The sequence below is a fragment of the Artemia sp. Qi Xiang Cuo genome, chromosome 19 (assembly GCF_049724085.1).
Source record: "Artemia sp. Qi Xiang Cuo chromosome 19, ASM4972408v1, whole genome shotgun sequence".
In the NCBI taxonomy this organism is placed as follows: Eukaryota; Metazoa; Arthropoda; class Branchiopoda; order Anostraca; family Artemiidae; genus Artemia; species Artemia sp. Qi Xiang Cuo.
Genome location: NC_142812.1, coordinates 24895804 through 24913728, shown reverse-complemented (window position 1 = coordinate 24913728; position 17925 = coordinate 24895804). Strand labels below are relative to the sequence as shown.

Sequence of the window (17925 nt, the reverse complement as noted above, 5' to 3'; positions counted from 1 at the left end):
GTTGAAAAATGAAAATAAAAAATATAGCCAGATGTTCCCTTTTGTAAATATACGTTTTGATTCACCGATGCTTCAACCCCCCCTTGATCCCCACATTTCTGAATATGAATTTCAATTTGTGCTCGAATTCTGTCGATATAGTTAAGGAGAACATTCACAGAGTCTGTTAAAATAATGCCAGTGTTTTCCCCGGGACGGCTAAATTCTACACTATATGTTTGTATGTGATCTAGAGCAGACTCTAAAGAATCAAATTCACGCAATTCTAGGGATATAGCTCTATTTTCATGTCCTGCACCTATTTGTACAGGATCTAATTCACTAATAGTAAAGTTATCGTTAAAAGTGTCCCCGGAAAAATTAGCCCCAACAATTTGCATTGTTGTATCATTAAGCGGAATGGTGGAGGGTGACTCAGAATTGTCAATACTCCCGGTCTGTTCAACTGCAATGGTTGGATGTGGCATGAGATCTCCTAGTACATATTCTAAGGTGTTTGGAGACAATTGATCAAGCCAGCCTGTATTGTCTTGCGATGTAATTTCTTTACGAGGACCCGGTTCAGTTACACTAGTAACATCAGCTAAATTTTCATGCATAAATCCATCTACCCAGTCCAGATCCTCTATCATATCAGTATTACAATTTAAGTCGTCTAGGCTAGCTATGTCCCCAAAAAAATCGTTAAGAAAACTACCTTGCCATTCCATATTATCTATAACTAATGTATGTTCGTGTCTGAACTCCATTGGAGGTGACAGAATTGACCCTGTAAATTCCAATGTTTTATTATCCAACGGCAGTTCTATTTCATTAATCTGTAGAAAAAAAATTTTTATTTTCCATGTGAAATAACCATTATTTTTATAAAGATAATAAACTATGCTAATTTTTTCTCAGTCAATATCCTACCACCTGAACAATTAAAAGAAGAAAAAAAGTTACATTGGCTTATGTCTTTCATAATGACAATTGAACATGTTAAAAATATATATCGTTTTAGTCAGGAAAATTAAGTCTTATTCTTAGAGGATAAGTTAGAACATGAGAATGATATCTAAAACTAATGGTTTTATTCAAAAAAAAATTTTCGGAATAAAAATGCAAAAGAGGGATCCATCTCTAGTGCCTGTCCGTCTTGATTATAATTCTCGATAAAATCCAACCACCATTTAACTGATTCAATATCTTCTATCAAACATTGTTCCTCAGCTTCGGTTAATAGCCATGAATCTCATACATTGGATGCTGCTGCTGTTGGTTTAACTTTCTCGATAATTTGAATTTTCCTATGTCGTTTAGCAACGGTTTTGATTGAAGTGTCGGATGTAGTTAACCTGGACTAAATAAATCTTTGTAAGCAAAGAACTTTTTTGCCCTTCCATATCAATAATTAAAGCGCGATTAAAATGTTTGGATGATCCTTTTTAGGGCAAATTTTGTTAATAACACACATACACATGCGCACATGCATGCACAAACACACACACACACATACACACAAACACACACACACACAAAAACAAAAACAAACAAAAACACAAAAACAAACACACAAACACACACACAAACACAAACAAACACACACACAGACACACACACACACACACACGCTGAAATATTCTTACAGGTTGAAATTGCGTTGCTAACCCCTTAGCCTATATTCAATTAGTCTATAACGTACTGCAAATACAGTGTCAGATAGAAATGCGCTGTGGAAACAATTTATGCGCTGCTTGAATTTCTACTTCAAAAATTCTTAATTTTTTCATAATTTTTGACGGGTTAAAATATAATTCAGTTGATATTTAGTGAAGCATTGGAATTATCGGATATACGAAAAAAAAGCGGTACATGTTATTTGAGACTCACTTTTGTAACGAACGGTTAAAATTCAAAATTTATGCCTGTAGGATTAAAAATTCAACCTTCTTGATGGGACATTTGATAAACGGATTAAATACACTCAAAAGCTAGCCTAGTTTAAGAATGAATATTCAACTGTCAACAATGAAATAGCGATTTGTTTATATAGTTAGCTTGTTTAAAGAAATAATGGATTATTGCATTAGAAAAACATCTTGCTTAAACTTACAAGGTAAGGTTTTATAGAAATGCATGATAAGCTATTTGCTACTTCGGCATTACAACAATTCTTTTATATACTACTAATTTGGTTAATGAAAGAACATGAAATAGGATTAGTTTAGAAACAAATTTAATTTATGCGGTTGAGAAAATTTGTCTTATTTTTGAAAAATATGGAAAAAAAATATATACATTTACAAATTCTGGCTGTACTTGTACATCAGAAGTCCCTGGCAAGGCCTGAAGAGGAGTGTTCCCCCATCTTGATCAGATGAGACTGACTTGAATTTCTTGCCAGGTTGCGTAGAGACTCCTGGCGAGTTCAACGAACTAGCAAATCTTATAACTGTTGGCCTTGCAGTTTGCATTGATGTGATATCATCCCATCTTGGTCTCTTTTCGGAGGGAGGGCAAGAATCCAGCTCAACATCCTTAAAAAAGAAGAAAAAAATTTAGTAATAAGCCCTCTTTTACAGATAAATTGCCCTCTAAAGTTTATTCTGATGTTTGTAGCACTTTAGAAATATTTAAAAAGCTTTTAAAATAAAATTTTTGAAAATTTTGAGTTTGGACGGAAGGGAAGGAGGGAAGGGGGATTTCAAAAACATCTCACCATAATATAGTTTGACCTATACAGTCAATTCTGATATTTGTAGTTCTCTATGTCTTAAAGCTTTACAAATATTTAAAAAAGCTTTTAAAATAAAATTTTTGAAAATTTTGAGTTTGGAGGGAAGGGTGATTTCAAAAGCCTCTTCCCGTGATATAATCTGACATATAAAGTCGATTCGGAAACTTGTAGCGCTCAATCTATTAGTGCTTTAGAACGCCTGCTACTTTTTACAAATCAATATTTTTCAGCTCAAATGTTCCTTTGCGTACATATGAATATCATGGTGCTAAACCCCCAAAATTTGAAATAAAAAAAATGACAAAATATAATTAGCTAGCTTAATTCTTACTTATTCAGAATATTAACAGAGGGTATTGGACCTTCAATTCCATAGTATTAAACACAAAAAATTGACAATTATATGCAAAGTTTTTAAAAGCTATATACCTAAATTACGAAATACTTAAGACCACAGAAAAAAAAGGATGAAAAAGATTCCTAGACATAGCCTAAACTAAAAAAAATTATTAAGTATATAAGGAATTCACCCTCTAGCTTATATCTCACCCTATACGCTTATTTTTTTCTTTTTTTTAGCATTTTCAAAAGAGATATCTTAACCAACCTTTTGTGATTCGAACGAAATTCAAACTTTAGTGTAAAGAGCAAGATATTGAGGAGGGAGGCGACCTTTCATATCTGTCGAAACTAATATGCAAATTCTATTTTAATTTTTCATATACAATGAACCAAAATCAAAGTGAACATGTCTCTTTTTTTTTGAATATTTACTAAAATTGAAATACATGGACTGTTTAATATTTAAAAGAAGGAAGCTTTTTTTTTAAAAAAGAGGTAACCACACAGTGTAAGGAAGGAATTTCTTCCTTAACTTAATGGCGAGACAATTTCTTTTTATTATAATAATGAGAAGATTTTACTTACCAGAAGCTGCTTAGAATATTCCATATCTATGTAAATGATTGCAAAAATATCGATACTGATATACTGATAGATTGAATGAACTATTCAAACTGATGAAAATTATAATCTGAAACCTGAATATATACAAAAAATAATTGAATATATTAACTTTTAAACAAGACACGCTGGTTTTCTAACACGGGTTTTACCCTAAAAAGACATGTATATACCTTGAATTAGAAATCTGGTAAATTGCGTCAGAACAACTTATCCTTCATCAAAGTGAAAGACAAGTCTTCAAAGTATAAGACCATGTCTGATTGGCCTAGAAACATATCTGGTTGGCCCGGAATGTGGGGGAGCTCTGAATCTCTTTGAAAAGGTATATACAAGGCTCAGAGTTTCATAGATAGTTACTACTCGTGTAGTACTGATGGTACATGGCACTATCTTTAATGTTGCGATTTGTATGAAAAAATTCAATGAATATTCAAAATTAATGTAAAATACGACTTTTAAAAAATAATAACGTTTTAAACCTTTAATGTATAACGCTCTCAAAATTTTTACTTTTATTCTTTTATTATAAATACTCGATATCAAAGTCATTGTATTTTAAACGGAATATACTCTAGAGTAAAAAAATTGAAAATTTGAGAGTCCCTAGAACAGTAGAAGTAACGTACAGTAGCAAAAAGTCTTTTACTCTCCATTGAAGATTTTTGAAACAGATCTAAAACCACACATGCTAAACCAACCTTTATGACCCTGCCTTTGCGCACACGCAATGACAATTTTTTCCAATAGAAAACCAAGTAGCAACTGAAACTACGGCTCTGACGGTCTGGGAACTTCCCAAATTGCGCGCTATGAAATGTGTGTCATGTTCAGAGAAAAATTTCGTTACTGGTATATACTTATAGTGTGGTCCCAGGTCTGAATGGACACTACTTTGAAATTCTTTAAAAATCAAAACTGACCTTGCACTTTCTGGGACCAGCCAATAAGCCGCAGCCCCAAACAGAAGGGGAAGTGAAGTTACAAGGCTGAATATTCTCCAATCAAAAATAGCATATGCAATCCATGGCAAGACGACAGTTCCAGTTGTATAGAACAGAGCTATTGATAAGTTGGCAACGAGGGTCCTGTATTCTGGACCGACGTATTCCAGCACTAGAAGATAAGAACGTTTGACTAAAATGGGCTCAGAGACACATTCAGCAATACAAAATGATGAATAGGAAGAAGGTTAAAGAAAATGTGTGGCGATAGAAACTAGTTTCTAAGTTATCTATCCTAAATATAATATTGTGACCTAATCTAAGATTCATGTTTTCTATTAAGATGCTACATAATTCATATCGTAGTTCACCAGTTTACAGTCACACTAACTGGGTAGATTTGAAAAACACTTTATTATAACGTCATTGGAAAAAATACTTGCCTCCCCCCCATTTTCGTTAATTGATGCCAATCCCCGTTTAATGCTGTGTTTTATGGCTTTGTTTATGTAATGAGTCCAGTTCAGAAACTCAATAAATTAACTGCTGATGCAACCGAGCAACTTGCATTTGAATTTTTTCATCAGGATTCAATACTCTTTTTTGAGTTACGGACATACCACATTTTTGGTGAAAACGACTGTGAAGTCCAGACACTTTTTCTGGAAAAAAGACTCCAAGCTTCTGCATCATTAAAAAAGATCCACCATGACCTTGCTGGAAAACCTGGAAGTTGGACGCTCTAAATTTCTGCCACGTTGTGTTCATTTAATTCGTATTTTTGTAATTAGTACTCTTTATATACCGACAAAATGACAACATTAAGCTATCATTTTCGCTTAGTTCTCATCTAAGTTAAACTTGTAATCCGTTTGGTTTATTTTTTTTCGTGCAGAACTTAAAAAAAGCTTGTCTAAACGTTAACATCTCAAAGACCACATAAATTAAATAGTTGTTTCTTTTGCAATATGATTACTACAATTTCAAAAAAGCCAATAATTTACGCAAGAGTAACTTTTACATTTGAATGATTTCGTGGTTGTCATACCGATAAAAACAAGTAAAGAGCTACCCTCATCTCAAATTACTGCAATAAAGAATAACAAGTATTAGGAGCGTCCATGCAAAAAAGGAATGGAGAATTCCGCTAATTTTTTTCCCGAAGCCCCCCCCCCTGCAAAAATTAATACTAGTTGGAAGTTGCCGTCGCAACACTATTATAGCAACTTTTAGCTGGCTGTGCAGACAAAGGTGTTACAGGAGCGGCATTTTGCTTTTTTTGTCTTCCCTGCTATCGATTAAAGGCTGTCATTGTAAATCCCTTGAAACGTCCAAATCTTATTAGGAATATTTTTTTCAAGACAAAAAATGAAACACTTCTTAGAAGCACTTTTTGCATCCATGCAAAAAGGAAAAGGGCGATTCTCCTCTCTTTTCCGAAGTCTTATCCTCCCCCAGCGACACACAATGGGTTACATAACGACAAACAAAGCTTTTTAATCTCAAATTCACATCAGAAACCAAAAATGGATAGACCAGCAAGCAGAAGTTGCAAACCACTCATTGACAAAGATAGCCATGGTTTAACAACCGAATAATTATTACCCAAAACATGCTACCTATAAAAACCGTGATATAGCATAACCTGAATTTGACTAATTTGAAAAATAAATACAAATTATATCTGATATAGAAAAATCGAAGCTCAAATTAAAGGAACAGAAATTACTGCTTCGCAGTTTATACAACACATTTTTTGACACAGTTCCGAATAAACTGGCTAGTGGTATTTGTTTCCCTATACTATATTTCCTGAATTCTGAGAAACTAGCACTTCACTGAAAACACAGAGCCGAAACATCAAAACAGGATTAGGAAAAGGAATTTTTTGAATTGGCTGCAGAAAATACAAGACTAATTTATAAAGCTGCTAATAATCTTTTACCTGTCTCGAAATCAATAAATTTTGCCGTAAAATTTAAGTTCTTGCAACAAAAAAAAAAAAAACAAAAAACAAGCTTAGTTTTCAGTATATCGCTCATACAAAGGGAAATATCAAGAGCCAATTTATTTGAAACAGTTTTACAAAAATATGCTGCATAAACTGCAAAGCAGTGATTTTTTTTTCGATTGAGTTTCAACTTTACTCTTTACTATCATCAGAAAAACTTCATTTTTTTCCAGCTTGCCCCATATTCGCTATGTCCAAACAACAAAGAAATACAAAGAATGATTCCAATTTCAAACATCATGTCATAGGCTACAACCGGCTTGATCACTCCCTCGTGGCTTTTTTTCCTTGGTTTTTGGAGTTGTTACCGCTTTTTATGTTTGCGGGGCTTCATGCTCTGGTCCTAACTCTCAAAATTCAATTCTGTAATTAGAATTAATTTTTTGGTAACATCCTCCACCCGTCATCAAGGCCGATTATCATTCATACAATACTGGCAAATTTTTAAAAGGATTTTTTGAAACAAAAGGACATTAAAAACCATGGAGATCATCAAGTACCCTCTTCAGGCTTTCTAGCCTTTCATCTTCAGAAATTGCACAAAAATACAATATGACACTACAATGGCATTAAAAACTTACAAAAAACACGTTAACACAATCAAGAGCTTGATATTGAGCTATTAAACATCTCCCTATGACGTTGCAGTAGCCTACTAATTCTGTTAGTAAGCAGACGATTTATGAAAAATAGGAAAGGGCTAGGAGGAGGAGTATACAAGAAGGATGATTGTATATCTTGGGTTTAGGGTTTTTAACCGTGGAGGTTGTGATGGGATAGGGTTCATTCTTCTCAGCTCAAGAAATAGCACACAAAATGCACTTTTTGGGTATCATATGGCTCTTTCTTCCAGCGTTGTCAAGTCCGATTTATAAACAGCCAGTAGCTATTAAAATTAGCTTTCAAGTAAGTCATTAAACAGGTCTATGATGTTCCATTGCTCCACTATTGGTGAAGAAGAAAACAGCAGAAGTAGAAGAAAAAAAGGACATATTAACGCTTCCCATGCGAAAAGTGATTTCCATGCTGGCTAAGGGGGGGGTACTTTGATTCTCCCCAGGGTTTTTAGGTTTCTTTCTTCCCACGGTTCCAGTGAAGCACTTTTATTTTGATCCAACGCCATTTCCAAAGTGTGTCTGCCTCTGTTTCATACCTCGTGCATCCAATCCTGACCATTGAAAATCCTTATAGGATTCATCTTCAAAGAAGGCGTCAAATCCTTACTATTCTACTAAACAAAATTAACAGCGTAAGGACGGTGGAGTGTGTTGAAGGAGCCACTGGTCCACTTTGGTTCTCAAAACATACGGATGGAAAATTCTTATGTAGTTCTGGCAGACAAGCTTTAAATACCTATGTTTGTGCGAAAAAGTTTGCGGTATAACGCCAAGGGTAAAGAGGTACGTCGAAGGGATCTTTGATCTACCTCTGGAGCTTTAATGGCACAGATCGAAATTCCTTACGTGAGTCAAGCTCAAGTACGGTGCAAAATACAACCTATTTCCTAGACATTTTCAGGTTTGGTTAATTTGACTCCTTGCGTGTATGCACCTAAAACAACGTGCAACATGTCTACCTGGTTTCTAATATGATGAAAAAGAGGGCAATGGCCACAAGGCCACTTCAGCCCTCGGCCTTGGCAGTAGAGAGAGGGAGGCATATTAAAGGTCCTAAGGGCCCATTTCAGGCCTCCAATGACACCGAATGAGCCAACTTCCGTGGTTATATTAAAAAAGAAGTTATGCGAAAAATTTGTGAAGACAGCAGAAGTTGTCAGAGGGGTCACACTTGGGCCTGTCTCTACTCACCTCAATCACTACAGTTGGCAATAAAAAGGCTAGGAAGGGCGTTTTATTTATTACAAACTAAACAATTGAGTGATTAGTTTCAACGGGTTCCCTAAAATTCAAAGCAATGAATCATAGTGAAGTAAACATTCAAATCTTGTTTGATTTTGTTAAGCTATCATGGTCAGCTCCTAAGTAAATGTTATTCATACGTCACAAAATTATTACTGTTAAACTACAGAACTTAAGAACATATTCACACCATTAAGTAAACATTACTATTACCAAAGGAAAACAAGCAAAATTAACATTCTTAAACTTATTGACTTTATTTTTTATTCCTGTACATGATAAAAGAATAATTAAGCTTGTTTTAGCTAATTGACAATGTTATTGTAAACAAAAGACTGACAGAATTGATTCAAGGTACCAGAGTATATAGGAGTACTGTTGTGAAGCTAAAAGTAAAGGGCACCATCTAGTAGTGTCTACTGTCTAGGGTTAATTTAAAGCTGAAATTTTAGAAGGGCATCTACGTTCCGGGAAGTTATGCGTTAGTGGACTGCAAGATGAGAATTTGAGACAAGCTTTCCAGGAACAGTTGGATACTAAATTAGAGAGTCTAAAATTTGACAATATAGAAAATGGATCGAATTATTTTAGGAAAATAGCATGTGAAGTGGCAGATGGTGTCATAGGGAGGAAAGTTAGAAAGACAGCCAGAAATATTAGTGAAAATGCTTTAAGTCTAGAAAGAAAAGGAGGGGCCTTTAAAAGAAGTATTCGAGTGATTAATCAAATGAAAATAAGAAGAATGTAAGGAAAGTAGAGAAAACATTAAAATATGAACTAAAGAAGTCTGAAATGGAGGTCATGGTTAAAATTGCTGAAGATGTAGAAGATGCACCCAGACGGCATAATAGTAAAACACTGTATTGGTATGTTAAAAAATTGAGGGGAAATTGTCCGTCTGTACATAACCAAGTTGAAGACAGGAGCGAGGCTACACGCCTCAATTAGTGGTAAGGACGTTCAAGGACGAAGTTAAGGACGTTCTCAGCACCAAAAGAAGCTTCCGAAGCAATTTAGGTAAAAATTGATATATCTTGGATATGTCAACAGCTGGAAAAGCTAACGAGAGGCTAATTTAAAATAAAGTATACCTATGATATCTTACTAATTGTTAAGCAAAATGCTGTCTAATCAATATGCGTGCAGCATAAATAATGTGCATTGAGTCCGCGAAGATTTCAGTAAATGCAATTAGCACAACAGAAAACTTCCAAAACTGTTAAATTATTTAATAAGACTTCTTTTGAGCTGAATCGTAATGTTTTCCGATCAGGTATACTAGATTATTTATAGGGACTGCCCTTTCCTAAACTTTAAAAGGAAAATTCTGCTCCGTTCAATAAAAAATTGACGCTTTCTAAGGATGTAAGTTTCATTAAATCTCAATATCTCTATCTCTATCGCTAAACGGGGGAAGTTAAATGGTTTTTCTAAGATTTTCAAGAAATTTGATGTTGGCTTTTAGTATCTGGCGTTCATTTGATCTCTTATCAAAGCAATATAAGTTACAGCAAGACCAATCAATTAAGAATAGTTTGGTCACACAAACTAAAAAAGTATGTAATGGACGAGATAGGGTGATTCCTTAAGGTATTAACTAAAAAAAACAAGATTTTTTTAACTGAAAGCAAGGAGCGACATTAAAACTTAAAACGAACAGAAATTATTCCGTATAAGAAAAAGACTGTCCCTTCCTCAACACCTCGCTCTTTACGATAAAGTTTTTTATTGTTTTAAAAAATAAAGATGTGAGACAGAGACAAACTTTAGCGTAAAGAGCGAGGCGTTGAGGAGGGGACAGCCCTTTCATATACGGAATAATTTCTGTTTGTTTTAAGTTTTAATGTCAATCCTTACTTTTAGTTGAAAAAAACTTGTTTTTTCAGTTAATTTCTGAACGGTTTTGAATTAATGCAGCTTTGATTTTGGCTCACCGTACATGAATAATTAAAACGGAATTCGCATATTAATTTTCCTTGTTTTGGCTAATTGGCTTTCTCGAAATTTTGTTCTGACGTAACTTACAAATCAACTTACGTAACGAATTTCTATATTCGTATGTTCTTATAACGTATATTAGAGAGTTCGCTCCCAAGTCAATACCTCCCTCTTTACTCTAAAGTTCGAATTTTTTTCGAATCACAAACCCCTGAATCACAAAGGCCGATTAATTAGAATAGATAGCTCTTTTGAAAGTACTAAAAAACTTTAGCGTAAAGGGCGAGGTATTGACTAGGGGGCGAAACTTCTCATATACGTAATAATTTCTGTTCGTTTTAAGTTTTAATGTTGCTCCTTACTTTCAGTGGAAATAAACTCGTTTTTTATTTAATATCTGATCTTTTTTTAAATAATACAGGGAAAATGTTGCACCCCCTTCATCAAAATGTCCATTCCCCCAAGAAAATATCCTCCATGGAGAGATCCTCCCCCGTAACCCTTACTCCGACCCTGACCCCCCACTAGAAAAAAAATTCCTCCTGAAAACACCTGAGAAGAACAGTGCGGTTTTAGAAAAGGTAGAGGATGTGTCGACCTAATTTTCACTCTTAGGCCAATAATGGAGAAGTGCCTGAGTTTACAAAGACCTTTGGTCCTCAGTTTTATAGATTATGGGGAAGCGTTCATTTCTGTTGATAGAAGAGCTTTAGTAAAGGTTTTATCCTTGTATGGTATACCAGACAAATACATTAAAGTGATTAGTGCTATGCACGAGAATAACACTGCTGCAGTTAAGGTAAGAAATGAGGTAAGGAGCTGGTTTTGTATTGAATCAGGAGTTAAGCAAGTTTGTGTTCAATCCCCCTTTATATGGATGATTTTGATGGACTTTGCTTAAGCAGCAGAGGAAAGGCAACGAGAGACCACAGAATCAAATGGGGAGGAAAAACTCTACTGGACTTACTTTATGCTGATGATTTAAGCATCCTAGATGAAATTGTGAACAAAATGAATGAAGTTTTAGAGGTTTTGCGAGTTTAGGGTGCTAGAATAGGTTTTAAAATTAATTTTAAGAGGACTAAGTCACTAAGGATAGGAATAAGTGAAGATGAAAAGGTGACGTGGGGTAATGAAAAGATTGATCAGGTGGGCTGCTTCGCTTACCTTGGTAGTATTATTAGTAAAGATGGTTAGAGCAGTGAAGATGTCAAAAGTAGAATAGCCAAGGCTCAGGGTGTTTTTCACAGTTAAAAACAGTTTGAAAAAATAGAAAGATAAGTCTGCAAACCAAGATTAGAATGTTAGAAGCTACAGTGATGACAATGATCAAATATAGCTCTGAGGCATGGGTGCTCAGAAAAGCGGATGAAGATTTGCTAGATGTTTTCCAGAGAAATTGCTTAAGGATTGTTCTGGGTACACGGCTGACTGACCGTATTTCTAACAATAGGCTATACGAAAAATGTGGTTCAATACGGCTCTCTCGGGCAATAATGAAGGAAAGGTTGAGGTGGCTAGGGCACGTTATGCGGATGAAGGATGACAGATTGCCGAAGATTGTTCTTTTCGGCGAACCGTCTAGGGCTAAACGTAAAGCAGGTTGTCGTCGTCTGGGGTGGGAGGACGTCACAAAGAAAGATTTAAAGGAAATGGGAACTTCATGGGCGGGCGTAAAAAGGGAGGCTTTGAATAGATTGGGATGGAGGAGGAGCGTGCGCAGCTGTGTTGGCCTCAGGCGTCTTGGTGCTTCAGTGAGTCGTTAGCAGTAGTAGTAGTAACCAATATTATATGTAAACAATGGGCAAAGTTTATAACTTGCAGCCCTTCCCCCCGGAACTGGGGGTGGGAATTAAGTCATCCTCAAAGACATATTTATTAAATTTTTGACTATGCTGAACAAAATGGCTATCTCAAAATTTTGATTGGGTGACTTCGGGAAAAAATGAGCGAGGGAGGGGGCCAAGTTCCCCTTCAATTTTCTTGGTCACTTAAAAAGGGCACTAGAACTTTTAATTTCCGTTCAAATGAGCCCTCTCACGATATGCTAGGAATACTTGATCAGTACGATTACCCCTGGGGAAATATAAAAAACAAAAAAAACAAACAAATAGGCTAAACACGCATCAGTGATCTTTCTTCTGGCAAAAAATACAAAATTCCACATTTTTGCAGATAGGAGCTTGAAACTTCTTTAGTAGGGTTCTCTGATACGCTGAATCTGACGGTGTGACGGTGGGATTTTCATTAGAGTTCTATGACTTTTCGGTGTTGTTTCCCCCTTTTTTCGAAAATAAGGCAAATTTTCTCAGGCCGTAACTTTTGATGGTTAAGACTAAGCTTGACGAAACTTATATATTTGAAATTAGCATAAACGTCGGATTCTTCTGATGTGTCTACTGTTATAAAAATTCCGTTTTTTAGAGTTTCGGTTACTATTGAGCCGGGTCGCTCCTTACTTACAGTTCGTTACCACGAACTGTTTGATCGGAGAGCCTTAAAGAGAGATGAACAGAACATTTTAACCGTGACAAAGTCACAGGAAAAGATAAAGAAAAGAATAAAAAGTTTGTGACACTTTGGAAATAAAGGAAGGTTTATTTTTTGAGGAAGAATTAAATAGTACTAAAAGGATTAAAAATAACAAGGCTCCAAGTACTGATAGGATAATGAGTTTTTTTTTAGTATAGTGGTTGTGAAGTTAGAGATAAATTGTTAAGATTATGAGTATGATTTTTGAAAAAGGGGAAGTAACCAGCGACTTTTGGATAACTTTTATGAAATCCCTCTATAAGAAATGTGATAAGAGTAAGTGTGATAATTATAAAGACTTTAGCCTGCTTTCAGCTGAAAGCAAATTACTTAGTATGATGATACTTTTTAGGCTTAGAGATGCTGTAGATAAAGTTTTAAGAGAAGAACAGTGTAGTTTTAGGAAGGGGAGAGGATGTGTAAATCAAATTTTTACTCGTTAATTAGTAATTGACAAGTGTCTGAGTCATCCCCTTTAGACTTTACCTTTAAAGATAATGAGTAAGTGTGTATTTCAGCCAATAAAAGAGCTTTAGCGAAAATCCTATCCTTATGTGGTATACGACAAGATAAATTGATTAGTGTTATTTACGAAAATAATAGTACTGCTGAAGCGAGGGTACTCCGAAAGACAGAGGGATTTTTTTTCCAGAAAAATTGACTACGGATTACTTTGGGCACCCGTCTGACTGACCATATTTCAAACAGTAAGTTTTCAAAAAGTGTGGTTCAATCCCGCTTTCTACTTTCTAGGGCTATAATGAGAGAAAGGTTGAGATTGCTATGACACGTTCTGTAAATGAAAGACCCAGTTACCAAAGATTGTCCTTTTCGGCCAGTCATCTAGCTTCTTTTCCTTTTCGGCTGACCATCTAGCTCAGGCCCAACAAAATTAGGTCGTTCCCCAAATTTCACGGGAGGAGGTCAGAGGTCGTAAGTAAGGATTAAAGCGAAATTGGAACTTCTTGGGAGGATATAAAAAGAGAGGCTTAAAATAGATCGCGATTAAGGATGAGCCCCTAGAGAGGGGAGTTTTTCAAGCTACCCACCAGAAGTTACGAGCCTGAAAAAAATTACCCCTTTTTCAAAAATTGCGAAAACCAAACAGGGCGATACCATTAACTTAAGCATTAACTTCAAAAGTGAAATTTTGTATTTTTTCGAGAAGGATGATCAAGGATACGGGTTTTTTTTACCCCAGGGGTGATTGTATCAAACCAATGGTCCTAGAATATTGGAAGGAGACTCATTATACAGGAAATAGAAAGTTCTACTGACCTTCTCAAGTAGCAAACAAATTTACGTCATAGCAAAGTTTTGTTTTCTGTCATTTTTTTGGCACAAAGCGACAATTTCGCCCAAAGGGTAAAATTGAGCGAAAGCCCAAAAGCTATTGCCCAAAGCCCAAAAGCTACTGAGCGAAAATTCTGAGACAGCCAATAAGGTAGTAATGTCACGTGATGGGTATTCTTTTCTAAAGTTGCCCGTAGTCCCCATATTAAATAAACGGTCAATATAGACATTTATTTTAAAGCTTCATGTAACTAGCCTTCTTGGGGTTACCACACCACCATAAGTGACCACCTTCGAGTGGGTTTCCTAAGTGTACTGAGTTTTTATGGGTTGTTGGAGGAAAAGGGTTTTGTTTTGGAATCCATCTAGCCGTTGAGCTTGGCGTTGGAATCCAGATCTTTTTCTCTGGTATATTTCTGAGCCTAGAGCCAGAAACAGAGGACAGTGATGGATGTAAGCCAGAAGTTGGAAGCCAAAAACGTCAAAAGATTCACAAAGAGTCATCTATGCGGGCTCCCAGGCCAGATTTATGTCTTTGGCTCTTTCCACTTTCATTACCTTACATGAGGAACTTGTACAGCTATTAATGGCGAAGTTATGTCGTCCCCTAACATTTGCGCATTCCTCGCCCTTATATTGGCCGCTTAAGTGATGTGTGAGGAAGATTGCTGAGGGTGGAATGGCTGAAGTGGATGTAAATCACTAATGGACCTGAGTCATAAGGAAGCTCTGGATGAGGATTAAGGGGAAGGGTACAGTAGATAGAATTCTTATCCTTGTCTTATCGTTGTGCAAGGCTACCATTTAAAAATGAGCCCAGATATATAGATCATGCCTTAAGATCACAACTCGGGTGGCTGCCCTGTCAGACGGGGAATAATATTTTGTGTATCCAATGAGATCTGAATGATAAACCGGGGGGCAGGCCTGAGAATGAACTTGGAGGGAGGACACTCTTCCGAGGCCACACCCTTTTCCAAGTCTGAAGAAAGGTTCTGAGGTCCTGAATTGGTGCTCGGAAACCAAAGTCAAGAGAAAAATTTATTGATTTTCATAGAAAACTTAATATTAATTGGAAAAATCACGGATAGAATATTCCTATCTATGAAGTCAATGAGCATTGACGGGGTGGAGTTTCTTCACATGAACAATGAATCCCTGTCAACAATCGCAGATTCCAAGAGCCTGAAGACAGAAATGGCGGACGGTTCAGCATATTCTGAGGATGAGACTAACGCGGTTGACCATCCAACACCATCTTTATTGAAGTGACTCCAGTAAATGGCCCGCGAGGGCTCGAGGGCTGGTAGATTACTGTATTACTGAAGACCATAGAGAAGATTCAAAGAGCCGTAAACGAAGCTAAAAGTGAGATTAGGACCGCTCCCAGATCATGTATTTACCATTCACAAAATTTAGATGCCTGAAAATTATCTAGACCCGATGGCCCGACTGTCTTGGTTCATAATCTAGTGTAAAAGAGACATTGGCAGAGGAAGTTTATTTTAAAATCGGGTTGTCTAAGGATGATACTTAATGGGTAATTTCTTGTAAAGGTAAAAACACACAGTACTGTATTTAAAGCATACGCAATGGCCCAATGATAAAAATTGTCTCAATTATGATCAGTTCAGTACTGACTTTGGGTCATCCGAAGGAAAAAATTTACATGATGACAACAGATTAATTAAACCATAACTTAAACAATATATAAATTAATTTTTTTGAATTCCTTCTAGTATTTATCTATTCAATTTATTTACATCCTTATATGGCTAGAATCTTGATAAATGTTGTTACAAGTCCATACAAAAGTTGAGTTGCTACGTTTTTACCCATTATACGGTTGACAAAGAGATAATAATCCCTGGATCGATAGAAACCTTATGACCCGGAAGTTTTTTGCAAAATCCAAATTGTGCTCGCTTAATGGTGACGTCAACTTTATTTAAGAGCCAAGTACTATAGTCAAGTCTAGAAGAGCTTATGAACAAAATTTGACCCTTTATTACGGCCCTCAAAAACATAAATTTTTTTAGCCACGCCCTTGCAATGCCCATATACATATTATACCTTTAACATTTATGGATTTTGAAGGCGATTAAATAAAAAAACAAGTTTTTTCAACTGAAAGAAAGGAGCAACATTAAAATTCAAAACGAACAGTAATTATTACGTATATAAGGGGGGTTGCCCCCTCCTCTACACCTCACTCTTTGTGCTAAAGTTTGAAGGTACTTTTAAAAAGCGTCTTATTGTTCTAATTAAACGGCTCTTCTGTTTAAGGAGTAATTATTAAAGAATCAAGACAAAATACAAACTTTATTGTCAACATCGAGGTGTTGAGGAGGGAGAAATTCCCTGTATATACATAATAATTTCTGTTCGTTTTAAGTTTTAATATCGTTCCTTACTTTCAGTTAAGAAAACTTGTTTTTTAAATTTAATTTCTGACGGTTTTTAAATAATGTCAGGAAATCTGGCCCCGAATCCACGGAGAAACCCCTCCCCACGGAAATATCCTCTAGACAATTCAACCCCGGTTAAAATTCCCCCCGGACAATTACTCTTAACCACTCTGCGCGTAGAATTGAGACGGAAAAGAGAAAGCAAGACATTTAAAAAGAATTTTATATAAGAATTCTGGAAAATTGCCCCAGTGTATAATTTCCCCTTACAAGTTCACTCCCTCGAAACTTACCTCCCCATGGAGAATTCCCCCGTGGAAAAACCCCCAGTAGAAAATTTGCCCCCCCCCCTCTCGAAAATGTATGTCTATATCCCAATAACAAATACTATGCGCAAACAATGGGCAAATTTTATAACTTAAAGACATTTCCCCTGGGGCTATGATGGGGGGTCATGCTGTATCCAAGGGCATAGTTAGTGTGCCCTTCAACTATGATGAACAAAATGGCTATCTTTAAATTCTGATCAGACGATTTTGGGAAAAAAGGTCGGGGGAGGGGGCCTATTTGCCCTCCAATTTTCGGTCACTTAAAAAGGGCACCAGAAATTTTGATTTCCGTTCGAATGAAACCTCTTCCGATATTCTGGGACTACTGGTTCGGTACGATCACCCCTGGAAAAAAAACGAACAAACAAATGCACACGTATCCGTGATCTTTCTTCTGGCAAAAAATACAAAATTCCACATTTTTGCAGATAGGAGTTTGAAACCTATACAGTAGGGTTTTCTATACGCTAAATATGATGGTGTGATTTTCATTGAGATCACTTGATTTTTAGGGGCTGTTTTCTCCTTTTTCCGAAAATCAGGAGAATTTTCTCAGGCTTGTAACCTTTGATGAGTAAGACTAAATGAAATTTATATATTTGAAATCAGCATAAAAACCCAATTTTTTATATATATATATATATATATCTATTTGTATAAAAAATCCGTTTTTTAGAGTTTCCGTTACTATTGAGCCGGGTAGCTCCTTACTTACGGTTCGTTACCACGAACTGTTTGATCAATAAAGCTAGAGATCAGGCACGTAGGCAGGCAAAGGCCTTCAGACCTAGGTCTCTCGAAATATTTCATATTTTTCCCCTGATTTGTTTTTTTTTAATTCCCCTCCCCCTCCCACCTTAAACATGACTATATCACCCTCACCAAAATTATTTTCTGTTTATATTCCTACTGAAAACTATGAAAATAGC

General features: G+C 35.9%; 1 protein-coding gene across 1 annotated transcript in view; it reads right to left on the bottom strand.

The window, feature by feature from the left end:
• Positions 1-17925, bottom strand: part of LOC148940644 (organic cation transporter protein) — a 91057-nt gene that overhangs the window by 41410 nt on the left and 31722 nt on the right. The window contains exon 4 of the mRNA XM_089104794.1: positions 4606-4798. Coding sequence (XP_088960920.1) covers positions 4606-4798 — 193 coding nt within the window. The remainder of the gene's footprint in view (positions 1-4605; positions 4799-17925) is intronic.